The sequence below is a fragment of the Eleutherodactylus coqui genome, chromosome 6 (genome assembly GCF_035609145.1).
Source record: "Eleutherodactylus coqui strain aEleCoq1 chromosome 6, aEleCoq1.hap1, whole genome shotgun sequence".
NCBI lineage: Eukaryota > Metazoa > Chordata > Amphibia > Anura > Eleutherodactylidae > Eleutherodactylus > Eleutherodactylus coqui.
Genome location: NC_089842.1, coordinates 35,700,256 through 35,727,800, shown reverse-complemented (window position 1 = coordinate 35,727,800; position 27,545 = coordinate 35,700,256). Strand labels below are relative to the sequence as shown.

Genomic DNA, 27,545 nt, shown 5'->3' with positions numbered 1-27,545 from the left:
GATTTCGGTTTTGTATTTCTGCGGTTTTCTTAACAGGATCCTAAAGTGGAAAGAAAACCACAAACGTGATCCGCGCTGGCGATGGCTTTATTGGTTTTTGGGGGGTATTGGGGCCGCGGTTCACCCCCTCGGCACCCCCTACGAGCCTGCTGTCATGTGATTGGGCAGCTGAATAGTAACCATGTAACCGCCACCTGATCCCCCCACAGCACAACGCTCTCCGGTCAGAAGAAAGCTGCAGCTTTAGATCTAACTGGAGGAGGAAATATCAGCAGACAAAAAGTGAAAAAAAGTATCTGGGAAGTTTGTCAGATTGGGGCGTATTTGGGGCGTTACCCTGCGGACGGCGCGCAGCCCATTATAGGCCTATGACGGTTTTGCACGTAGATGTTTTTTTTTCACGGACTCGTGCTCCAGGTGAAAAAAGTTCAAGAAGTGTCCTGATCCCGTCCACTAGGCTGCTTTCACACGGCCGAGATTTGCGCATTTGCGATACTCACAAATTGCGCATGAATATGACCCCATTCTTTTGGATGGCACCGTACAGACGAGCGATGCTATCCTGCCATGCAGCACAGTGCAGGAAAAAGTTGTGCCATGCTCTCTCTTTCACGTTCCTCGGACCGCATCGCCCATTGACTTCAGTGCCACCTTTAATGCATGGCACTGCCGTGTGATGCGAGGCTTCTCACTGAAATCAATGGGAAGCCCTTCCGATCCTCTATTGCGCATGAGATTCGCGTAAGAGGCCCAGTATTCCACAAATGTGATGCAAGGCATTTTTGCTTGAAAAACGAGTTTTCTCAGTCCAATATCGCGCTCGCCCGTGTGTAGGTAGCCTTAAAAAAAGCTTACGCCAATGCATGCCGGAGCACAGAGTTGGTGTTTGGTGTCCGTGTGCTTGTCGTGGGTACAGCTTGCATTAGGACTAGAGATGAGCGAACCTACTCGTTTCGAGTAATTACTCGATCGAGCACCTCGATTTTCGAGTACTGCCGTACTCGGGTGAAAAGATTCGGGGGGCGCCAGGGGGCGGGGGGAGGCGTGGCGGAGCGGGGGGTAGCAGCGGGGAACAGGGGGGAGCCCTCTCTCTCTCCCCCACTCCCTGCTGCAACCCCCCACTCACCCACGGCGCCCCCCGAATCTTTTCGCCCGAGTACGGAAGTACTTGAAAATCGCGGTACTCGGGCGAAAAAGGGGCGTGGCTGAGGAGGTTCGCTCATCTCTAATTAGGACTTTTTCGGTCAAAGTTTTTTTTTTTTCCAGGCTTTTTTTTCTGTAGAAAAGACTACGGAAAACACTTCAAAAGAACGCCCTACATAGAGCCCTGTCCGGAAAAAAGCAAAAAATGCCATGGACCCCAGAACAAAGCGACAGAAAAATGCTGCAAGAAGTACGGCAGTTTTCTGAAAAATACTTTTTTTTTAAAAGCACCCTTAAAGTGTAAAGTCGTCAGGCACTTAACCCTTTCTGCCTTACCTCCTTCCTGGTATCCATCATACGTGTACGGTAGGCGTCTCCGGAGCCGAGCCCGCTGTATACACGAATATAACCTGGATCACGGCGGTTAACCCTTTAGATGCTGCTGTCAGTTCTGTTAGCGCCATCTAAAAGGCTTGACAGAGGGAGGGGGCTCCTTCTGTCGCCCAAAGAACTCGCCCATTGGGTCATCATGGCAGCCTTGGCTTTTTCAAGGCCCCCAGGGCTCTCATGTATTTCTGCCTATTAAGCCATGCCTGTGGCATGGCTTAAGATAACTTTACACGATAGGACTATACAAGCTGTACAAGCGACTATTGCTCCTGTGCTTTTACACAGGGAATAGAAGTAAAAGCAGGCCAGAGATCTCTTCCAGCCGCCCGCCTCCATTCTCCTTGAACGAGAAGCTGCTCAGTAATGGTTCCTTTTCAGTGAGTTGAAAAGTAATGGCTAGTGAGTACCGAGTGGCCTCTCGCTCAGTACCTTGTCGGGGTCGTGCATACATGGACCAACAGTTGCTCATTTGGGCGATTATTTAGGCAGCCATCGGCTGGTACCTTTAATAGAATGCCTGCAGACCTGCAATATACTGTAATCCTGAAGTATTGTAGTATATTGTATAAGTGATGAAAAGATTCGTTAGTTCAAGTCTCCTTTTAAAAAAAAAAAAAAAAAAAAAAGGTTAATTGTGTTTTCTTTTGCATGTAACATGACTTAGAAATCTTATTTAAAAGTTTTCCGTTACATTTTATGTTGCATTAAATGGTACTACTGAAAACTAGAACTCCTGCTCGGCTGCTGCAGTGGGAACAGAGCTGCCTGCCTCCAGCAGAAGCATGCCTCTGTGCCTGAGTGCAGCAGCCCAGCAAACAGCTGATTGTCAAGGGTCGTGAACCACGTTTTCGTGGGATGCAACTGAAAGGAAGGCTCCATAGGGAAACATGAGCTACAAAACGTGTCGCCCGTGTGAAAGCATGGTTCTAGGTGACCTTTTCCTCCTTCCTCTGTCTGCACCCGCGCCCCTCCTATCTTCCTGTGTGAGTCTTGGACGCTTGCATCACACAGCCTTTCAGCCTTCAGATCCTGTGATTTCTCACCTTTGTCCTCCAACCCTCATTTACTCTTCTCTGCGGTGCAGACTGTATCAGCGATTAATGAGTTAAAGGGGTTTTCTTTTCTTTGAGCATATTGTATACTAAAACTTTTTGCAACTTTTTGTCGTACTTTTGTTTCACCCCTTCAAGCACTTTGTTTGCTGACAGCAAGTAAAAACTTTTGTGCTGCAAACCCCTACATAGTCCTTCTTTCAGCTGCGAGTCTAGACAATCCTCTGTGAGCCAAACAACTAGGACTCCAACTTAACCTCCTCTGATCGAACCCAACAGGGTAGAAATGTGTTGGGATTATCCACAGGAGACACGGCATCGCCGCGAGAAAATGGCATTGCTGGTCTGTGCGATATCACTGCGTCTTCCCGCGGCAATATCGCGACTTTTAGCACCACATGCAAGGATTTTCGGGGTGGAGCTTGAAATATAAGCCCCACCCCGAAAATTAGCTGTAGGCGAAGAAAAAAATTTCTTTAAAAAAGTATACATCACCTCTCCCGCGCTGTCTGGGGTTTCGCTATAGCTTCTTCTAGGCCCCTGGAACTGGTCGTCTTCTTTTTAGGGCAGGGATTGAAAAATCACTGCCTCCTGGAAGCACTGGCTGTGATTGGCTAAGCGTCAGCCAATCACAGCCAGCGCTTGATGAATGGCTGTGATTGGCTGAGTGTCAGCCAATCACAGCCTGTGATTCCAGGAGGCAGGGGATTTTTCAATGATGAAGACAAACAGTGCCAGGGAGAAGACGCAGTTGGGCTGACTTCTCCATTGAACTTAATGTAATTGCGTAGGACAGTGCGATTTCTCAAGCGAGCAAAATAGAACACGGTGCGTTCTCTTTTGCGCTCATGTATTACACACAATTCCTACACGCAAATGTGAGCGGAGCTGCGTAAGGCAATGTATTAGATTGCCTGCGAAATTACCGCATGTGTAATACGCAGCAATATTACGCACAGTTATAGGAACCCACTGATTTCAATGTGTTCGGTTATGTGTGATGTTTTTTTTTGCACGTGCATCTCGGTAGCGCAAAAAAACGCCACATGTTCTATTTTCAGGCATATTGCGCATGAGAACCGTACATAGTAAACTAAATAATCTTATTTGCGTATTGAAGTTAATGGAAGCATGCCGGTGTTTTTTATTTATGTTTTTATTTTGCGTGCACAAAAAATACAGTAAAACGCGCGTGTAAGAAACGTAATGCAATTGCGCACTTAAATACGCTCGTACCCATGTGAAGCCGGCCATGTTGAATGCGCCTGACGATGGAGAGATTGCGCTGAGATTGTCTTGTACTCAACATACATTATTTCTCTGTTTGCAGAGTGGATCCTCGCTTGGTAACGAGAAGAGAGTTCCGAGGGAGCAGCTGGTGAGTCTCCGGAGCAGCGCTCCTCTCTTCTAAACTTTTGGGCAGTGAAGTCTTTGCAGCATAAGTTGGTTCTTATGCATTTCAGTTCATAATTTGATTGTCTTGCAGTTTACAGATGGATTTAGTGTGTGTGTGTGTGTGTGTATATATATATGTATATGTCATTTATGAAGTGAGGGCCCTCCATTACGTTGGGTTGTTCTTGGCTTTCGCAGGCCGTCTCGTGTTAGAGGGGTTTATGGGCTGCAGCCTTGTGCCATGTTAATGCATCTCAATGGCATATGAGGTTTTGTCTTTGCACCCGGTGGCCCCTCGCATGGTATGTGTGTAGCCTGCGGCCTGGAGGGAATCTAAGACTTCCCACCAGTGGACTATGGCGGAGGCTTGCACTAAGAGTTAGGATGGTCATAGAGAGAAATATTTACTGTAGTTAAAGGGGTGGTCTCGCGAAACCAAGTGGGGTTATACACTTCCGTATGGCCATATTAATGCACTTTGTAATGTACATTGTGCATTAAATATGAGCCATACAGAAGTTATTCCACTTACCTGCTCCGTTGCTAGCGTCCTCGTCTCCATGGTTCCGTCTAAATTCGCTGGCAGCTTGCTTTTTTAGACGCGCTTGCGCAGTCCGGTCTTCTCCATTCAGCACGAGCCGCTTCAGTGTGCTCCCCGCTACAGCTCTTCTGCGCATGCGCAGACGAGCTGTCACTGCTCGGGAGCGCGCTGAAGCGGCCATTCTGCACCATCCTCTGTTAGAGGAAGGTGCAGAAACTGGAGCTGCCCAGCGGAGAAGACCAGCCCAGCAGCCCCGAGAAGCCTCCCAGGTAAGTGATGGGTCGGGGGGGGGCTGCCGCTGCGCCGGGCTGCGCCGGGCTGCGCCGGGAGGGGGGGCTGCCGCTGCGCCGGGGGGGGCTGCCGCTGCGCCGGGGGGGGCTGCCGCTGCGCCGGGGGGGGGCTGCCGCTGCGCCGGGGGAGCTGCCGCTGCGCCGGGGGAGCTAGCGCTAGGCCGGGGGGGCTGTCGCTGCGATGGGGGGGGGCTGTCGCTAGGCCGGGGGGGCTGTCGCTGCGCCGGGGGAGCTAGCGCTAGGCCGGGGGGGCTGTCGCTAGGCCGGGGGAGCTAGCGCTAGGCCGGGGGGGCTGTCGCTAGGCCGGGGGAGCTAGCGCTAGGCCGGGGGGGCTGTCGCTGCGATGGGGGGGGCTGTCGCTAGGCCGGGGGGGCTGTCGCTGCGCCGGGGGAGCTAGCGCTAGGCCGGGGGAGCTAGCGCTAGGCCGGGGGGGCTGTCGCTAGGCCGGGGGAGCTAGCGCTAGGCCGGGGGGGCTGTCGCTGCGATGGGGGGGGCTGTCGCTGCGCCGGGGGAGCTAGCGCTGGGGAGCCGGGGGCTAGCGCCGGTTACCTGCTATCTGGTCGGCGGCTGCGGGGCGTCTGGTCGGCGGCTGCGATGCGTCCGGTTGCCATGGAGACACAGCTGGCGGCGTCTCGGGAGCGCGCACGTCGGGCTGCAGCAGCGACTGGGAAAGAGCCGGCGGCCATCTTGAGGAAACTTTTATAACTTGCTGAAACGCTGGAACGGTAAGTACAAACCAGCTAGAAATGTCATTTACAGGGGGGCTTAGTAATGTGTGTTTAATGGGGGGGACTGGGCAAAAAAAAAAATTAACTGCTTCCTCGAGACATCTCCTTTAAAGGGATTCTGTCACTGTCTGTTTGCAGCCCTTACTGAGAGCATCATAATGTAGCGCCTGTCACACTGATTGCACTGATATGTCTGCTGCCTGGATCTGTGCGGGAGGTTTGGAGAAACTTTCATTTTATAACCAGCAGCTAGACACAGAACTAGTCCTGCATATTCAGGAGCTGCCGCCTAGCTCCACCCATCCCGCCCTCCAGCCAATGATTAACAGCTCTCTATCCATACACAGTAATAGGCAGAGCTGCACTCACTGTTCTGCTGGTGGAGTCACTGTGTACATACATTACTTATCTTGTACTGATCCGGAGTTACATCCTGTATTATACTCCAGAGCCGCACTCACTATTCTGCTGGTGGGGTCACTGTGTAGATACATTACTTATCCTGTACGGATCCTGAGTTACACCCTGTATTATACCCCAGAGCTGTACTCACTATTCTGCTGGTGGGGTCACTGTGTAGATACATTACTTATCCTGTACTGATCCTGAGTTACATCATGTATTATACCCCAGAGCTGCACTCGCTATTCTGCTGGTGGAGTCACTATGTATATACATTACTTATCCTGTACTGATCCTGAGTTACATCCTGTATTATACTCCAGAGCCGCACTCACTATTCTGCTGGTGGAGTCACTATGTACATACATTACTTATCCTGTACTGTTCCTGAGTTGCATCCTATAATATACTCCAGAGCTGCACTCACTATTCTGCTGGTGGAGTCACTATGTACATACATTACTTATCCTGTACTGATCCTGAGTTACATCCTGTATTATACTCCAGAGCTGCACTCACTATTCCGCTGCTGGAGTCACTGTATACATACATTACTTATCCTGTACTGATCCTGAGTTACATCCTGTATTATACTCCAGAGCTGCACTCACTATTCTGCTGCTGGAGTCACTGTATACATATATTACTTATCCTGTACTGATCCTGACTTACATCTTGTATTATACTCCAGAGCTGCGCTCACTATTCTGCTGGTGGAGTCACTGTGTATTTACATTACTTATCCTGTACTGATCCTGAGTTACATCCTGTATTATACTCCAGAGCTGCACTCACTATTCTGCTGCTGGAGTCACTGTATACATACATTACTTATCCTGTACTGATCCTGAGTTACATCCTGTATTATACTCCAGAGCTGCACTCACTATTCTGCTGCTGGAGTCACTGTATACATATATTACTTATCCTGTACTGATCCTGAGTTATATCCTGTATTATACTCCAGAGCTGCACTTAGTATTCTGCTGGTGGAGTCACTGTGTATTTACATTACTTATCCTGTACTGATCCTGAGTTACGTCCTGTATTACACTCCAGAGCTGCACTCACTATTCTGCTGTCTGTCACTGGATAACTACAGGTAGCACAATGATGTATAAACTCCTCATGGCTTACCTGAACCCCTATAATCCCGGGCAGTTAGTTCCCCCCCATCTGCTGGTTGTGGAGCGTTCGGTATAATGACTGTGCCTCCCGGAATACATGGCAAGTGAGGAATGCTGGAGCTTCTTGTAGGATCAGAGACAAAGGCTATTTCTTCCTTCAGGATAGATTCTGAATTCTTTATTGCTGCCCCCCGACCCAGGGGGTCCACTGATCAACTGCTCCATAGGCCAGTGCACTTGAGCACTGAAATGATTTTGGCAGGAAACAGACAGCTCCGTTCCCACTGCAGTGTTCAGCCATGGTATTACATATAAAGTTCTTATTGAAATGAATGACCTGCAATACCAAGCCTGGCCACTACAGTGAGAATGGAGCTGTCTATTCCTGCAAAAATCAGCTTGGTGCACGAGCACATCGGCCCAGAGAACAGCTGATCTGTGAGGGTCTTAGGTAGCGAACCCTTTCTGATCTATAATTGGTGGACTCTCCTGAGGCTAAAGGCCCATTTAGACACGATTATCGCTCAAAGGCAATCTTTTGAGTAAAAATGGTTGTGTGCATTTACACTGAAAGATGATTGCTCAAACGGTAGTTTGAGTGACAGTTTTGAGCATTCACTTTGCATAAGCTCTTAAGTAGCTAACTAGCTACTGTTAGTATTCTTATTGGGTCTCGATGTGTCATGTACATATATGTGCGTGTGTATATATGTGTGATATATTCTGCCACATGGGCACTGGGCTGGATAAATCACATTCTTGCTACGGCGCTTGAAGGGATCGGTCTCCGGGATTTCTGGGTTTTGTCAGCCGATGCGCCGCTGATCTCCTGATGATTAGTTTGCAGTTACAGTTCCAGGAATATGGAACAATATCTTTGTAGCGCCATCTATTGGATGTTAGCATTCTTGCTGCCATCCAATAGACGGCGATTGTTCGCAACTGAATATAATTGGCTGGCACAAAAAGTACCATAACACGCCGATGTGCGCACAGAAAAGCATTGTACATTCCAGGAAGACTCAGGCGCGCGCCAATGTGCGTACACCCGTGGGAAGCTGGCCTCCGTTTTCAATATACAGGCTCTATTCGCATGTGCGTGCGTGATTCTGAGAAAATGACCGTTTTCCATGCGGTATTTCATGTTCCTTTAATGCAAATTTTTTTCATGTTCCTTTGTCTCACATATGAAAAACACGTTTTTTTCTTGTGCGCGTTTTTTTTTCTATGCTCTGCAGTTTCTGGTTTTCTTTTATGTGGTCCTCTACGTTAATTCTCATGAAAATTGCGCGGCTTGCGATACGTTTTTTAATACTCCCTTAGAAAATTAATGGGTGACTCTTGAGGAAGAATCGCGCAAAAATTGGATATGCAGCCATATTTATAAGTTGGATTTTCGGCCCAGGAGAAAAATCATTTGTGAACACACCCTTAACGAGTTAGCCCAACATCAACTTTTAGCACCTATCCACAGGGTAGATGGTAAACTCTTATCAGCGAGGACCACTGCTGAGACCGTCTCCACCCATCCCGAGAATACTGGCCCCACATCTCATCCCTGCACAAGGACATGGAGATTGAGTGAGTGGTGGTCGCACATGTGCAGTAGCGCTCCATTCGTATCATTGGGCAGACAGAAATAGCCGAGTACAAGTGCATTACTATCTCCAGCATCCCAATGAAGATGATTGGAGTGACATCGGGAGCGGGCGGCCGGAAGAGACCTCCACAGCACTACGTCTCCATTAAGTAAATGACTATTGCTCATGTGTGAAAGTACCCCAAGTTGACTGTGGCTCCAATCATTACTCAGGAAGTTGAATGTGGGGGTCACAAGCTTGGGCAGCTCTGCCCTAATGGTCCCTAATTCTGTAGTTATACTCTCGGCACATGTTTTCGACACTCCTTTATGTATAAGGGGAACGCAGTTCTGCCAAGAGTAGACCCGCGCTTTAACAGGAATGTGTCATCAGAGAATGACATCAAGTTATTATGTTGTAGGAATAGTCCGGTCAACATTTAGAATCGGCAATAAGGCTCCCGGGATCCGAGTTCTCTCATGTGTCCGAAATACTTAGCGATGATCATCGAAGAAAGAACGAGAGACATCAACTGTGTGAAGTCATCACTGTGCTCTTTCTGAATGCAAAGTAGAACAAAGAAATGTATAGTGTCCAATCACAGGGGACAGCAGCACCCTAAGTTACACCTTGTTGCAGTAGGAAAGTTACAAATCGTTACAAAGTTTAGTACTGGGCGTGAATACATACTGTGAGGGCTGCATACACTAACTACTTTGGATAAGAGTGAGGAATGCGGATACAATAACTAAACATGGTCTCCAGGAAATGCTCAAGGCCCCCACCGTCAAGGACCTGTTTTCTTACGAGCTTCAGACTAAACTGTATTAGCCTCTCAATAACAAGTGTAACACAGGCCATCAACTGAGGAGGAAAGAAAGAAAAAAATAAAAGGGCCGTGCCCTTAAGAGGTTAACCCTTGCAGGTCCGTTGTCGATCGTCTTCCGGCATAATCGTTGAAACCTGTACAGCTCTGATATCGGACGACGTCCAACAGAGTATATGTACGGTGTTCTACATGCTGCTCCGCTGCCCACGGCTCTCCCACGCATCCCAGCATGTAGGTACTAGCTTTAGCCAGCAGATGGCACCGTTGTATAATGGCAAAAACTACAAGCCCCCTAGGAAACCCTAAAACCTTAAAGGGGTCATAGTGTCTCTGAGGTTTAGTTTAGCGATACTGGACCACATACCCCTGTTGGTGCCTTCCCTGTGCTAAAATAATAATAATGGCAGTACTAGCCTGCCACCGCGATCCAACACGGTGGTCTCAGCTTGTGTTTTGATATGTGATGTCACAGAAAGTCAGGTGACCACTGCGGTTAACCGGAGGCTGGAGCGGCACCGCACGTTCTCCTGGCTTTAGTGCTCACATTCTGAGCGCCATCATGAGTTAGGGACAGTGGCTCTGCAGCGGTCATCCCAGGGACAGCGGCAGCAAACACCGAGACCACAGCGGGGCTGGATCGCAGCAGCAGGAAACAGGTAAGTACTGCTGCTCTTCTTATTTTAGCACAGGGGGCACTAAAGGGGCGTATGTTGTTCTGTAACCGGACATCCCCTTTAAATTACCAGCTAGTATGGTTAGAAGTGGGTTATGTGATCATCCAGAGACATCCACCTGTCTGGCATCTTCTAGCGCCGCCCCCACTCTGCTGTGTAATATGCAGTTATCTGCTGGCTGATCACATGTCTGTCTGTAATATATGATAAATCTGTGGATCACCTGATTGTAAGGCAGACAGATGGGAAGTGTACTTACTGTAAATAATCTGCACCCGAGCCAGATGCAAAATGAGCTGGAAAATATGGCTCCCAGTGACGGCTGTTCCTGCCCATTGACCAGCACTATGCTAGCAGTCATCATTCACAATCATGTTAATTGGCTCATCTGCGGTGACTGAAAGCTGGTTCCAAACACACATTATATGTAGAATGATTCTGTATAGGAAATACAGTCACTGTGTACATACATTACTTATCCTTTACTGATCCTTTACTGATCCTGAGTTACATCCTGTATTATACTCCAGAGCTGCACTCACTACCCTGCTGGTGGAGTCACTGTGCACATACATAACTTATCCTGTACTGATCCAGAGTTACATCCTGTATTATACTCCAGAGCTGCACTCACTATTCTGCTGGTGGAATCACTGTGTACATGCATTACTTATCCTGTACTAATCCCAAATTACATCCTGTATTATACTCCAGAGCTGCACTCACTATTCTGCTGGTGGAGTCACTGTATACATACATTACTTATCCTGTACTGATCTTGAGTTGCATCCAGTATTATACCCCAGAGCTGCACTCACTATTCTGCTGGTGGAGTTAGTGTGTACATACATTACTTATCTTGTACTTATCCCAAGTTATATCCTGTATTATAATCCAGAGCCGCACTCACTATTCTGCTGGGGGAGTCACTGTGTACATACATTACTTATCCTGCGCTGATCCTGAGTTACATCCTGTATTATACTGCAGAGCTGTACTCCCTATTCTGCTGGTGGAGTCACTGTGTACATACATTACAGTACTTATCCTGCGCTGATCCTGAGTTACATCCTGTATTATACTGCAGAGCTGTACTCCCTATTCTGCTGGTGGAGTCACTGTATACATAAATTTACTTATCCTGCGCTGATCCTGTATTACACTCCAGAGCTGCACTCACTATTCTGCTGGTGGAGTCACTGTATACATACATTACTTATCCTGTGCTGATCCTGAGTTACATCCTGTATTATACTCCAAAGCTGCACTCACTATTCTGCTGGTGGGATCACTGTGTACATACGTTACTTGTCCTGCGCTGATTCTAAGTTACATCCTGTATTATACTCCAGAGCTGCACTCACTATTCTGCTGGTGGAGTCACTGTGTACATACATTACTTATCCTGCGCTGATCCTGAGTTACATCCTGTATTATACTGCAGAGCTGTACTCCCTATTCTGCTGGTGGAGTCACTGTGTACATACATTACAGTACTTATCCTGCGCTGATCCTGAGTTACATCCTGTATTATACTGCAGAGCTGTACTCCCTATTCTGCTGGTGGAGTCACTGTATACATAAATTTACTTATCCTGCGCTGATCCTGTATTATACTCCAGAGCTGCACTCACTATTCTGCTGGTGGAGTCACTGTATACATACATTACTTATCCTGTGCTGATCCTGAGTTACATCCTGTATTATACTCCAAAGCTGCACTCACTATTCTGCTGGTGGGATCACTGTGTACATACGTTACTTGTCCTGCGCTGATTCTAAGTTACATCCTGTATTATACTCCAGAGCTGCACTCACTATTCTGCTGGTGGAGTCACTGTGTATATACATTACTTATCCTGTACTGATCCGGAGTTGCATCCTGTATTATACTCCAGAGCTGCACTCACTATTCTGCTGCTGGAGTCACTATGTACATACATTACTTATCCTGTACTGATCCTGAGTTACATCCTGTATTATACTCCAGAGCTGCACTCACTATTCTTCTGGTGGAGTCACTGTGTACATACATTACTTATCCTGTACTGATCCTGAGTTACATCCTGCAGATCTTTTATTATAAAAGTAGAAAACACAACAAAGACAAACTGTAACAATAAGAATAACCATATAAAGCAATATAAGGCCCTTCACCCACAGTCCCTGATCCGAAAACAAAATAAATCTCCATATCCGGACTTCCTCCCCTCCGTACACACCCTCACACACACACTCTCAACATATAACACAATATACCTAAACCATAAAACTATAGCAACTACACCTCCAGGTCCAGCCGTACCGTTCTGTACCCACACAAATAAAATGTAAGCAATAACATAAATAACCAAATACAAGCAGAAAGATTGAGCCTAAGGCCGCCTGCAGACGGGCGGAAATTCCGCGGCGGGATTTCACGCCGCTGGAAGCCTGCATAGCATTGCGTTAACAAACGCAATCCTATGCAGACGGCTACGATTTGGCCGCGTGGCAAACAAATCGCTTCATGCTCTATTTCTGTGCGGAAATGTCACTCACCCGCCGCCGGCTCCGGTCTGCGCATGCGATGGCTGCGCGGCAAGCCGGCACATCAAACGGCTGGAGACGGCGGCCGCGGGTGAGTACGCGCTGGTCCCTGCAGGCGCTCGGGTAGGGTCCCGCGGCGAGAATTCTAGCCGCCGGATCCGACCCGCCCGTTTGCAGGCAGCCTAAAACTGAACAACGTATCATTCCGTGAAAATAGGCAGTCGCTCACTTATGACCGACTGCCTGCCGCCGGATCCGACCCGCCCGGCTGCAGACTGCCAAACTGGCATAAAAGAACTAGCTAAAATTATACATATGGAATTTTTTTTTCTTTTTTTGGGTCCCCAGTGCAGCTTGGGGGACAAGCCTGCTCCACCAGTCCATGCCCAGAGTTCAGTTCAGGACATGCCAAGCCACACCAGGTTTTTTCTTTTTTTTTTTTAATAAATGGGACCACACTGTGCTCGCCGCAGCCTGGGGGCCATGCCCGCTCCACCAGTCCGTGCCCAGAGTTAAATGTTTGGGACGTGCCCGGCTACGGCTCAAGGCGTGAATCCCATTCCCTCCAACTCCCCACCCAACCTAACTACCACCCAAAACTTGAATATATACAAAACCATAATAAACTCTAATAAACCAACATGTCATCATATCATACACTATTCACATAACCCGAAAGCCTAAGGTCGGCTCTCCTGCAGCCCTACTTCATTCCATTTTGCCCAAATCAAAACAAAAGGCTTCATGGTGCCCTCACAGCCCCCCACCGGGATTGGAGGTGATAAGCCGGGCACAGACATCACAATGTTCTATCCCTTGCATTTAAAAAAAGGTCTCCCTATTCTTTCCCTAATTTGCCCTAGACTGTCCTTAATCTGCCCCTCAGTCTGACCCTTTATAGAAACTGTCCCTGCCCTATCCCTACTATCTCCCTATTCTGACCCTAGAAAATTAAGAAAAGACTGTCCCTAACGAAATTCAAGCCCTCTCCATAGGAGAGAAGCCTTAGATGTGCCCAGCCTCTCATACTCCAAAGAACGCACCTTCACCAGGTCACCCAGGATGTTCCTACATACCGTATCCATGGGGAGGACTTTCAGTTCCGTCGAGATCAAACACCGTGCACTCCAGATGTGGAACCTGACCACTAGGCTAACTAGAAATAACTAGAAATAAAGTGCAGCGGTCCCTGCCACCAAGACCTCTGAAGGCTCCGTAAGCCCACTCTGCATAGGAGAGGTGTGCCAGCTGACGCCAGCCCATGGAGACCCCTACCCGTTGGTATACCTCTGTACTGAAGGGGCACTGAAGCAGGAAATGCTCCATGCTTTCCAGCACATCGCTGCACTCCTGACGGGGGCAACCCCTGTCAATCATAGGCCTGTTCTTCAAGTTACCCCTTATATACAGTCTCCCGTGAAAGCAGCGCCAAGCCCAAAACTTCAAGGGGACCCGGGTTGAATTCAGTAAATGTAACCCTCCCTCCAGGTCAGTCCTTGAGCGCCAGGGGCTTCTGGAAATGGGTCAACAGGACTGTTTCATCGAGGAGCCTCCTAGTTAAAGTCTTGATCTCCCACATCCCCAGACCCCACCGGCGTATCACATTCAGAACCAAGGTAGTGTAAGCCGGGAGATATCCGTGCTACGTGCGAAGGTCCTTCACTCGCCCTCCTGTCTCCCATTCCTGGAAGAAGGGCCGAAAAATCCCTGGCAAGAGTAGACCCACGGAGGAGCCCTCTCTTGCCAGAGATTGCCTATGTTGATCTTAAAAAAGGTGTCTACAAGAAACACCACAGGGTTGACCATAGATAACCCCCCTAGTCTCCTCGTGCGGTATGTAACATCTCTCCTGATCAGGTTCAACCTATTCCCCCACAACATTAGGAAGAACAGGTTGTAGACCCGAGTCCAGAGAGGCTCTGGCAAAATGCATACGCTGCCCTCCTCCTCCCTTGAGGATACGAAGAGTGTGACATCATCGGTGTATGCCACTACTTTCAGGGTAGCCTCTGGCACGGACCAGTCCATCCCGACCCCTGCTATAGGTCTACGATCAACCCTCCTAAGAAAGGGATCTATTGCAAAAACATACAACAGGGGACTTAGAGGACAGCCCTGACGGATGCCAGACCCCACCCCAAAAGGGCGGTCAAGCCATCCGTTCACTAACGGGAAAGTCTCAGCCCCTGCATACAATGTTCACAGCCAATCAACAAACCCCACTGGCAGGCCGTATCTTACAAGGACTGACCAGAGGTACTCGTGATTAACCTGATCAAACGCTTTGTCCTGATCCAAGGACAGCAAGTACCCCTCCCAGTGACCTGCCCTACTCTGCTCCACTGCCTCCCGGACACCGAGAACAGCACTAAAGGTGCTAAGGCCTGGAACAGAGCAATGCTGGGCCCCCGAGAGGAGTCGGGGCGCAAACTTGACCAGCCGATTAAACAACACTTTTGCCAGAACCTTCCTGTCCGTATTGAGAAGCGCTATGGGATGCCAGTTCTCAATATGGCTCGAGTCTTTACCCTTTGACAGAAGGATCAGAGCTGACCCCCTCATTGACCGAGGCAGAGTGCCCGAGAAAAGACACTTATTTAATACCTTAGTCAAGAGGGGACTCAAGAGGTCCTTGAAGGTCTTATAATACTTGGATGTTAATCCATCCGGACCTGACGACTTTTTGAGCCAGAGCCCATCAATCGCCAGTCTAACTTCCTCTACTCTGATCTCTTCTGTCAAAACATCGAGAGGTGTCTACCCCCGGCTCAGGAACAGTTTCAGCCAGGAAAGCCGACATCACTTCCGAATCTAGAGCCCTCTTTCCCAAGAGTTGCGAGTAGTAGGATCTGACGACCTCCAGAATCCCTGATCTGGATCGATTCAGGGATCCTGTACTATCTATTAGTCCAGTGACCACTTTACAATTCACTGACATCGTACAGTTTCTGTAAGGGTCGGGCGAGTGGTACTTCCCGAAATCCCTCTCAAAAACCAAGGATGCGTGTCTATCGTACTGGCACTTCTTGAGCAAAGATTTCACTCTGGAGATCTCCTCGCGGCTACCTCCAGTTGAAACGAGATGTTCGAGTTTCCTCCTAAAGCCGTTGTACAGGCGGTACCTGTCCAGGCATCTGAGGTTGGAGAGCTCACGGAAGAACCTCGCCGCTCTCCTCTTGAACATCTCCCACCACTCTGACTTACTGCTACAGAGATCCAGTAATGGTACCTGGCTCTGCAGAAAATCCTCAAAGGACTCTCTTATCTCTGCTTCCTCCAGGAGTGATGAATTCAGTCTCCACAAACCTCTGCCCATCCGGGGGGTCTCTGCAACATTCAGAGAAAACAATATTAGACAGTGGTCGGAGAATTCCACCTCAACAACGGACACTGGTGAAGAGATGGCTTCCTCCTTCAAATAAAACCTGTCTATTCTAGACCTGCTCTGACCCCTATAAAAGGTGAATCCCTCGTGGCCTGGGGTGTGCCGGATGTCGACATCCACCAGGCGAGCTTCGCTAGCTACGCTATTTAGTGCGACGCCATCAAAAGTCAACCGCCTGTCTCCAGAGCCTCCCCTATCGCGGGCTCTTGTGACTGTATTGAAGTCACCTCCAAAGACAACTTGGCGGCTGGTAAAAAGGTAGGGCTTGATCCTCATAAAGAGACTTCCTGTCCTTTTTTGACTGGGGACCATAGATGTTGACAAGTCTTAATTCTTGTCCCTTCATGAGGACATCTAAGATCAGGCACCTTCCCATTTCTAATTCAATGACTCGTCGGCATTCAACCGCTGCGGTAAAAAGGACCGCCACTCCGCTATACGGTTCGGCCGCAAGAGACCAGTAGGAAGGGCCTGACCTCCACTCCCTTTTTGCCTTATGTAAGGCTGCAAAATCAGACAGCCTGGTCTCCTGCAAAAATAAAATGTCGGCTTCAACGCGGCCGAGAAAATCAAAGGCCGCAAATCTAGCCGTATCTGACTTAATGCTGGCAACGTTAATTGATGCCCGAGTCAGCGGAGTGGGTGCCGCCATCATGAGTGATTAAATTAGATGGCTTTCTTCCTCACACCCGCTTCCTCGGGGTCAGAGGAAAGCCCCTTGCCTCTTTTTTTGGACGCAGATGTGTCCATAGCAGGGGATTCCCTGACCCCCGTCGTCCTTGTTTCCAGGTTCCAGAGTAGCCTTCACCCCGGAAGGAACTATGCCTTCACGAGGTGGAGACTCAGCGCCCCCTGTTGACCCTTCCTTTGCCCTAGGAACCTTGCCCTCCGCCTCCCCCTCAGAAGAGGAGGTGGAGTCACTGTGTACATACATTACTTATGCTGTACTGATCCTGAGTTACATCCTGTATTATACTCCAGAGCTGCACTCACTATTCTGCTGGTGGAGTCACTGTGTACATACATTACTTATCCTGCACTGATCCTGAGTTACATCCTGTATTATACTGCAGAGCTGCATTCATCATTCTGCTGGTTTTTATTTGAAACCGTCACATTGTAGAAGGATGCAGGTAGACTAAACCCGGATTCTAAATGTGAATAGCAAAAAATTTGCAGTGATGGAATCCATTTCAGTAATGCACATCTTCTTTAGTCCATACAGCGTACAGACAACATTTTGACCTTCGCTTCTGGGTCCGGGCGACGCTCCGGCTCTGAGGGATGAGACATTTGTTGCTCTCTATTGGTGCGCTGAATATGATCAGCCTGTACCCCTCTGTATGCAGAATGCACAGTGCCGCAGGTTAATGGGCAGGCCGGGCACTGGTAAGGGGGTAATAGGCAGGCCGGGCACTGGTAAGGGTTAATGGGCAGTACGAGCACTAGTAAGGGTTAATAGATGTCTGACTGCGGGTGCTCCCAAATCCTGTATGTTTGGGCAGGGCGTTTCCACAACCTCGGAGCATTTCTCCCTTTTATTCTTGTGCCAGTGCCAGTTGGTGTTTACGTTACCTCAGGAGAACCTGTGCCACCCCTCCCTCCTATATACAAACCCTTGATGGCATGTGTGGGGGGTGCCTGGTGCTTGACATCACAATGGTTACTCTTCACCTGAGGTAGCAGGGCAGACACAATGTGGGCACAGTTGGTACGGTGCTGGACCTGGCACATGCCCAGCTGTCCTTTCCCATAGTGGTTGTCACACCATGCGCCCATGGGTTAGATGCATGGGGTATACACCACACTGGGGATCTGTTATCTGTCACGGTCTGTCTGGAAACTACAACTCCCAGCATGCCCTGAGAGCTACAGTCGTTGCAGACCATTAAGCAGAGCGTTGGGAAAGTATACCTACAATTTAAAGGAACACTCCAGACATCACACATGCCGCTTTGTAGATCCTCTTGGAGCTGTCGGACCACTCCGTGCCCATCAGCCTAAACCCTGTGTTATAGGGGTCTACTGGAACTGACTTGCCATAGGGGAGGGGGTAAAAATCTGATCAGTGCTGACTCGCTGCTGAGAGCGAGGGTCCCGTGTCGTCCTCTCCTCCTCACTCCCGGCTCGCTGCACCCACTCATAGTAAAGTTGGAGATTGAATGGCGCTGACGGAAATCGCCAAGTACAAGTGCCCGGCTGTTTCCGGCATTGCAGATGAATGGAGCTTCTCTGCAGATGTGTGACCACCGCTCCTTTCACTCTCCTCTTCCCTGCAGGGGGCGCAATAAGCCTGCAGTGAGGAGGAGAGGGGGGCGGTTTCCGGTTCTTGGGATTAGTGATGGCCTCGGGTGATACTGCAACGGGTCCCACTGTTACCACTTATCCTATGGACAGTGATAAAAGGCAAGTATATTTTATACTTGGCCGCCTCCCGCTTCCTGCGCTGTCACCCCCGAAAGTCGCCATGTGCGGACTGTGCATTCAACTGAAAGCTTTAGGCTATGTGCGCACTCCCACTGATTCCTGTAGGAGTGTGTCCGCTACACGGTCCGCGTTATGACTTTTGGGAGTGATGGCCCCTAAGTATAAAAAATGAACTCCTGGGAACTTGCCTTTAAGAACCATAACTTTGTTCATGGTGTTCCCAGCTGGTTTCGGGCTTCCCATTTTATAAAGGGAAAGATACACCATTATATAACGATTGGTGGGGGTCTGACCTCACGGACCCTTATTGATTCCGAGAAATGAATCAGCCAAGAGAATATTTTTTTTTTTTAAAGAATAAATGTGGAAATTAGAGATGAGCGAACCTTCTCGTTTCCAGTAATTACTCGATCGAGCACCGCGATTTTCGAGTACTTCTATACTCGGGTGAAAAGATTCGGGGGGCGGGGGGAGGCGTGGCGGAGCGGGGGGTAGCAGTGGGGAACGGGGGGAGCCCTCTCTCTCTCCCTCTCCCCGCCCCCCCCCCCCACTCCCCGCTGCAACCCCCCCACTCACCCACAGCGCCCCCCGAATCTTTTCACCCGAGTACGGAAGTACTCGAAAATTGCGGTGCTCGTGCGAAAAAGGGGCGTGGCCGAGTAGATTCGCTCATCTCTATTGGAAATGGATACATACTTGCGGTGTGGGAAATTAAGAGTCACGGCGGAAAGAAAGTGTTTTCCGTTTTCAAGCCCATAGAAATATATTGAAGCGGAAGGACAAGCATCGTGGCTCAGTCATTAGCAGTGCTTGCAGTACTGGAGTTGAAGGTTCAAATCCAACCAAGAGTGATGGGCTGTATGGTGTTTTTTAAGTTGATCTTGACCCCGAGGAGATTTGAATCTAGGACCCCCATCACTGCAAGGCAACAGTGCTAACCACTGAGCCACATTCATTAATGAGGATCCTCCTTCCCTTCCCCCCTTTAGTTCTTTCCCTTCCTTTTAGCCTTCTTTCTTTCTCTCTCCCCCACTTCTCCCCTTCCCCACCTCCTCCATTTTTCCTCCCCTTCCCCCGCCGCGTCTTTTTTCCTCCTCGCCCCGCGTCTTTTTTCCTCCTCGCCCCGCGTCTTTTTTCCTCCTCGCCCCGCGTCTTTTTTCCTCCTCGCCCCGCGTCTTTTTTCCTCCTCACCCCGCGTCTTTTTTCCTCCTCGCCCCGCGTCTTTTTTCCTCCTCGCCCCGCGTCTTTTTTCCTCCTCGCCCGCGCCTTTCTTCCTCCTCGCCCCGCGCCTTTCTTCTTCCTCCTGGCCCCCGCGCCTTTCTTCTTCCTCCTGGCCCCCGCGCCTTTCTTCTTCCTCCTGGCCCCCCCGCCTTTCTTCTTCCTCCTGGCCCCCCCGCCTTTCTTCTTCCTCCTGGCCCCCCCGCCTTTCTTCTTCCTCCTGGCCCCCCCCGCCTTTCTTCTTCCTCCTGGCCCCCCCCCGCCTTTCTTCTTCCTCCTGGCCCCCCCCCCGCCTTTCTTCTTCCTCCTGGCCCCCCCCCGCCTTTCTTCTTCCTCCTGGCCCCCCCCCGCCTTTCTTCTTCCTCCTGGCCCCCCCCCCGCCTTTCTTCTTCCTCCTGGCCCCCCCCCGCCTTTCTTCTTCCTCCTGGCCCCCCCCCGCCTTTCTTCTTCCTCCTGGCCCCCCCCCCCCCGCCTTTCTTCTTCCTCCTGGCCCCCCCGCCTTTCTTCTTCCTCCTGGCCCCCCCCGCCTCTCTTCTTCCTCCAACCCCCCCGCCCTTTCTTCGTCCTCCAACCCCCCGCCCTTTCTTCGTCCTCCAACCCCCCGCCCTTTCTTCGTCCTCCAACCCCCCCGCCCTTTCTTCGTCCTCCAACCCCCCCCGCCCTTTCTTCGTCCTCCAACCCCCCCCCCCGCCCTTTCTTCGTCCTCCAACCCCCCCCCCCCGCCCTTTCTTCGTCCTCCAACCCCCCCCCCCCGCCCTTTCTTCGTCCTCCAACCCCCCCCCCCCGCCCTTTCTTCTTCCTCCAACCCCCCCGCCCTTTCTTCTTCCTCCAACCCCCCCCCCCCGCCCTTTCTTCTTCCTCCAACCCCCCCCCGCCCTTTCTTCTTCCTCCAACCCCCCCCCCCGCCCTTTCTTCTTCCTCCAACCCCCCCCCCCGCCCTTTCTTCTTCCTCCAACCCCCCCCCGCCCTTTCTTCTTCCTCCAACCCCCCCCGCCCTTTCTTCTTCCTCCAACCCCCCCCCCGCCCTTTCTTCTTCCTCCAACCCCCCCCGCCCTTTCTTCTTCCTCCAACCCCCCCCCGCCCTTTCTTCTTCCTCCAACCCCCCCCCGCCCTTTCTTCTTCCTCCAACCCCCCCCCCGCCCTTTCTTCTTCCTCCAACCCCCCCCCCACCCTTTCTTCTTCCTCCAACCCCCCCCCCCGCCCTTTCTTCTTCCTCCAACCCCCCCCCCGCCCTTTCTTCTTCCTCCAACCCCCCCCCCGCCCTTTCTTCTTCCTCCAACCCCCCCGCCCTTTCTTCTTCCTCCAACCCCCCCCGCCCTTTCTTCTTCCTCCAACCCCCCCCGCCCTTTCTTCTTCCTCCAACCCCCCCCCCGCCCTTTCTTCTTCCTCCAACCCCCCCCCCGCCCTTTCTTCTTCCTCCAACCCCCCCCCCGCCCTTTCTTCTTCCTCCAACCCGCCCTTTCTTCTTCCTCCAACCCCAGCCCCCGCCCTTTCTTCTTCCTCCAACCCCCCCCCCGCCCTTTCTTCTTCCTCCAACCCCCCCCCCGCCCTTTCTTCTTCCTCCAACCCCCCCCCCCCGCCCTTTCTTCTTCCTCCAACCCCCCCCCCCCGCCCTTTCTTCTTCCTCCAACCCCCCCCCCCCCCCCGCCCTTTCTTCTTCCTCCAACCCCCCCCCGCCCTTTCTTCCTCCTCCAACCCCACCCGTCCTTTCTTCCTTCCACAATGTAGAAACTATGCTATATCAGTAACTACTGGCAGAGCAGCTGTTGATCATGCGCTCAAATCCAGAGGCTGCACTAAGAGAGACTCTGATGACCAACATACCCACTTCTGACTTCTCGTGTATATGGATGTCGTCCCATCTGCCCATCACTACTATTACAGACAGGAGGTACTGCTGGGGCTTACAGTCCACACAAGGCCCCTCGGACAGCACCGCGCCTGACAGTCCTCAGAATCTCTCGGTAGTGCAGCCTCAAGCGAGAGACAATCCTCTAATCCTAATCAGCTCTGCCTGTAAGGAACGGAGGGGACCTGCTGAAGGGCGCCGAGCAGAACGAAGATGTTCCTTTAAGTCTTCTCTTAGTTCTGTCTCGGGTTTCATCTAAACAGACCCCAGACGATTCCGCCTCTCAAACAGCGGGGCTCTGCCGGGCGGCCGGCTTACACACACTTTAGGTGAGATAAAAAGGAAAAAATGGAATTATGCTTAAATTGCTTTTAGAGTCCAAATTTCCATGTCATGAAAGCGTGCCTAATGCACCCGGCTAAGTAGTTCAGCAAGCGTGTGTTTATATAGCATCAATCACATATAGGATGATGATACGGATGTGCGCCGCTTGACAGCACCCCGGGGGGTTCTGCGCAGCCTGAAGATGATTACATGGGCGGTCCTGCCTTGTAGGGATTGTGTCTTAGTTTTCTTTCAGCCGTGCTCTGTCTCCTCAATGCAATCAATAACTACATACAGAGAGAACACATGTTCATTAATGTCATCACCCCGCTTTATATCCAAAGAGTAGTAGATGCTTTGAACAAACTCCCAGCAGACGAGGTTGGAAAACCCACAAGAAGTGAATTCAAGCTTCCAGGGATAAGTATCCATCCTAAGAGAGAAGTAAAAAGGAAATGATATAAGGACAGATCAGATGGGCGGGTTTATGCAAAGTGCTTCATCTAGAAGAGACATCTGGGCCCGCCCACTGCACTGCGGATATTTGCATGTGGCGCAGGAAAGCTTTAAAGTTTTTTTTTTTTAATGGAACAGTAACAAAACTAGTGTGTTCGTCAGTAGTCCGCCCTGCAGCATGTTTTAGTAGGGTTAGAACCGCTGGCGGCTTCCCTTTTAACCCTTCGCAATCCAATTTTGTATTTGGGGTTTCCTAGGGGGCTTTCTCTTTCTGCCATTATACAATGGCACCATCTGCTGGCTATAGCCAGTACTGCGGTTTGGGACATGCTGGAGAGTCCCCGGTCAACAGAGCTGCCGGCAATCTGCAGTAAGAATACCCTGCCGGACGTCTTCTGACATTGGAGCTGTACAGCCTTCAATCAGAATGTCTTTAGACATCAGACAGTGGATTGGAAAGGGTTAATGGATCCATTTTCTTAAGATGACCGATAGCAAAATGGATTTCAAACAGAATCTATCAAATAGAAACCAAATACTCCACATTCCTTCCCATCTCTGTCTCGTACCTCTTTTGAGGTGGATCGGTTTCTCCATAGCAATCAACTAACTTTATGCACTAAGTTCTTGCACCGTTGGGGGTCGGAGGGGTCTCGGGTCTCCTGCAACCACCGCTGTGCTGTCAATTTCCTATCCAAATACAATGTCCTGGCCACGGCCGCCTTCACCGGTTCCCATAGTTCAAAACTTCACCCCTCCCCCCGAACGGAGAACTTAAACCGTTTTAATCGCTCTTCTCGGAATTTGATTGGTCGAATAGCCAGTTCTATAAAGATCTTCAATTGCGGTATGCGTTTCCATCCCATGACGCAATTGGAGATCTTTAACCCCTTAAGGACTCGGCCTATTTTGGGCTCAAGGACGCAACTTTTGGCGGATTTTAATCTCCATTCTTTTCAAAACTCACCACTTTTTTATTTTTCCGCCGACGCGGCCGTATGAGGGCTTGTTTTTTGCGTGGCGAATTGCAATTTTTATCTGTGCAGTTTTTGGGTACATAAGATTATATTGTAAAACTGTTATTATTTTTTTATGATCGCAGGGAGAGAGAACGCATCAATTCTGCCACAGATTTTTATTTTTATTTTTCTAAAGCGCTAATTATGCAGCATAAATGACAACTATACCAAATTCTATATCTTTTTTTTAGTTTTTTTTCCAGTCTTTTGCAATAAAAACCCTTTTTTTGGAGATCTTTTTTTATTTTTCCATGGACGGAGCTCTGTGAGGGCTTATTTTTTGCAAGACAAGCTGTAGTTTTTATTGGTACCATTTTGGGGTACATATGGCTTTTTTGATCACTTTTATTGCGTTTTTGGGGAGGCAAAATGCTAAAAATTAGCATTTTGCCTAGCATTTTTTTTTTACACTTTTTGCCGTGCAGGATAAAAAGCATGCTCAACTTATTGTACATGTCGTTACGGACATAATACCAAATATGTGGGATTTTTTTAATGCTAATATGAGAAAAAGCACAAAAAAAGGGTGTGTTTTTTGTTTTTTTTAAATCTTATTTTTTTTTGACATTTTTATTTTTTGTACATCATTATTATCTTTTTTTAAATTTTTTACGCCCTTTATGTCCTTGTGGGGAACTTACAGCATAGCACTGATGATTGCTATGATAAACCATTGCAGGACTTCTCTCCTGCAATGCCTTATTGCTTATTACAGCGATCATAGGCAATGATAATGCAGGACGCCTGTAGTGGGTGTCCTGTTACCATGGCAACCTGCCGGGCTCTCTGCGATTATATTGCGAGAGCCTGATAACATCACAGAGGGAGTGCACTCCCTCTGTGAACTCTTCCCATGCCACGATCTACATAGATAACGGCCGGGAAGGGGTTAACAGCAGGAGGCCAGCTATCAGTCACAGCCGGCTCCCGCTGCCGGGTAGCACAAGATCTCATATGATCTCACGCTATCCACATGTCGTAAGCGTACTTCCAGTTGCAAGAAGTACCCCGCCTCCAGGATGTACTCATACGTTATATGGAGGGAAGGGGTTAAAGACCTGACCATTGGGCAAATCAAATTCCGAGAAGTGCAGTCAAAACTATTTAGGTTCTCCATTCACAGTTATCCTCGAAATATAACGAATCCCCTTAAACTTCCACCTATACCAAACCCATCCAGGCTAGCCAGCTCAGAAAGCTAAGGGGGTCCCAAATTGAAGTTCGACTGAGTACATCCAGTAATACCCATAGATCCCGGACTTTCCAAAACAATATATGGATTAGATATAAAGTTGAAGCTTGTTTTGTGTGGGTCTAAAATGTTGTAATCCGCTATTCTCCTAGACACTTTTATACCAAGATAAGTAATGAGAGAGGAAACATTTCCAGGGGCCATCCAACCCAACTCCATCGATGGGCCACCCAACTCCATCGATGGGCCACCCAACTCCATCGATGGGCCACCCAACTCCATCGATGGGCCACCCAACTCCATCGATGGGCCACCCAACTCCATCGATGGGCCACCCAACCCAACTCCATCGATGGGCCACCCAACCCAACTCCATCGATGGGCCACCCAACCCAACTCCATCGATGGGCCACCCAACCCAACTACATCGATGGGCTGTCCATACCCCGGGCCAAGCTAATACTTTTCCTAATTAATGGGCAACCCTAATTATTGTCCATATCCTGAAATACAAGAAGTAACATTTTGCAGAGTGGCCTCTGTATCACCCAAAAAGAGCAGTAGACCCACGTAGAGGACAATTTTTTTCCTCCAGTGGATCCTTTTTAAAGCCAATAATTCCTGGATGAACTCCAGTGGCTCAATAGCCATCGCAAAGAGAGGAGGAGACGGGGCAACGCCGCCGTGTACCCCTACCCAACGTGAACGCCTCTGTCTACACATTGTTTTAGCCGAACTGATGCAATACTTGTAGGCCCAAACCCCATCTTCACTAAAACTGCCCACAGAATTTTCCACTCTATGATTTTGAAGGCCTCCGCTGCATCCAAGGGGCGTATTGTCCTCTATCCAACGTTCTCCACCGGTAGCTGCATATTAGTGTATGGCCTCCTCAGGTTAACTGCTGTAGATTTGGCCGGCATAAAGCCTTATCAAGCCAAGTGGATCCCATTTATTATAACCCTAGAGAGATGGATGGCCAAGGCCATCAACACAATTTTTCTTTCTACTGGTGGCAGAGAGATTGGTCTCTATGAGCCTGGTGGTCCGGTGTATCGCCCCTTTCCAATGCCTCATAGAAGATCTCCAGAAATTCAGGTAAAAATCTTTCCTAAGAGGTTTTATATAGTTCAGCTGGTCGGCCTTCAAGACCCGGCGCCTTGTTATCACATAAGGAAGGTAACTCCTCCAAAGACAGAGGGGCTTCAAGAAAATTCCGATCTTCTTCGGACAGAGCTGAGAGATCAGTTGAGTCTAAGTAAGCTTGGATTAGGGCATCTGACTTCTGCAACCAGATTGAGCCTGTATTCACACGGGCGAGCGCGATATCTGTCCGAGAAACTCTGACCCCCCCCTCACAAAATTGTTTAATTTCTGTTTTGCTGCTCCTCCGACGGAGCAGCAAAACAGAAAACAGAACCGCAGGTGTGAAAGCGTCGCACTATGCTAATTAGTGGCCTGATGTGTCCAGCCAGCACGCTTTCTTGCACTGCGAACGTCTGTGAGGTTCTGTATACAGGAGCGGGTTGTATTTGCCGTATTTTGTAAGTCACGCCATGTCCTTGATGCCGGTGATACGGCGCGTTTCTTCTCCCTTCCAAATATTTGTGTTTGATATAAAGTCACACGAGGCGCCCGGAATGTTTACCAGAATGTTGATTGCTGCTCGCGGCTTCTTTATCGTATGCAAAATAATTCATATACTTCACTCTATAAATAATGACTTTTACTCCCGAGATTCTACTTTATTTTCCTCGCTAAATATGGCGTGCGAACAGATATGATGGGCGTAGGAAGATGGTGAGGGGCAGGAGCGAGCAGCCCGAAGTAGTTGGGAAAGGGGCTGCCAGGCAGTCTGTAGATCGCTGCACTTCTGCATCCTTCTAATATACTTGGAATGGCCGAGAGGGGGAAAAGTGGCGCATGCCAAAACTTTGTGACTTTTTCTCTTTTTTTTCCACCACTCTTACCACTTCTCTGAAAGTGGGTGGGGCTTAGTGGAGGGAAATGGACCCACAGCCCTGCAAATTTGCTATAATTTATTCGCCAATTAGCGTAAATTATAATGTGAATCTGCGTCAGCTGCGAATATCTGACTGACGCACAGGCGCCAAAGATGTCCCTAATTGATTAGGAGGTGCATCCCACTCCAGCGGACTACTATAAAGTGGTGACAGCTCGTTCTGTTTTACTTCAATTGATTTTAAGAGGCTTTTCCGAGCTTCAGAGATCCTTCGTTCCATCTGGCCTCTCCGGCGAAAACACGCTTTTCCATGTCTGCCCCCCCCCCCCCCCACCTGATTGCCCGTTACACTCTGGAGGTCTCCTTTGTGTTTTCCAGTCACTTCCATGCAGTGCAGCCCCCTGTCTGATACTTAGCAGACACCTTCTTCAAAGAAAGATGTTTTACTTTCAGTTTTACATCAATCCCATGATGCATCAGCATAGCATTAATTGTGGTTATACCATTTTTGCCTGCCGGCTGAACAGTTCCGTTACGATTACCTTTTGTGTTCAACTACATAAGCTATAGACCATTAGTATACAGGCAAGAGCCTGAGCTGTGATCTCCTCTATTATAGCTGTGTGATCAGTAACAGCCTCTGTCCCCCACTAGGCAGTTTCTGTGATAGGGATCATGTAATAGCATCATACAAACTGAGAAATTGACAAGTTTCAGACAACCTAACCCCAAGTAGATGTGAGCTGGTCAGAATTGAGATCACATGACCATCTGAGGATAATGACGCCGGGAGTTTCAGAAAAAAATAACGGATCAAGGTACCGCTCTCCCTTTTGTGGGCTGAGTCAAGTAACTTCCCTGCGCATGCGGCAAGAGCAGAGCACTCGGTGCAGGCGTGGGGCTTCACAGCGCAGCGTGAATGACGCCTACTAGATCATCCACGTCTGAGGGGGCTCGAGGGGCGGACCTGAGTGATAATCTAGTGGCTAGCAGAGCCGGCCCGCCGGACTGCTCCTCTTCATTTACATGCGC

The 27,545-nt window shown here is 49.5% G+C and overlaps 1 protein-coding gene across 1 annotated transcript in view; it reads left to right on the top strand.

Annotated features, from left to right (window-relative positions):
- The window catches only part of PEX14 (peroxisomal biogenesis factor 14), a 137,987-nt gene that overhangs the window by 4,021 nt on the left and 106,421 nt on the right, over positions 1–27,545 (top strand). Inside the window, exon 2 of the mRNA XM_066606570.1 lies at positions 3,916–3,963. Coding sequence (XP_066462667.1) covers positions 3,916–3,963 — 48 coding nt within the window. The remainder of the gene's footprint in view (positions 1–3,915; positions 3,964–27,545) is intronic.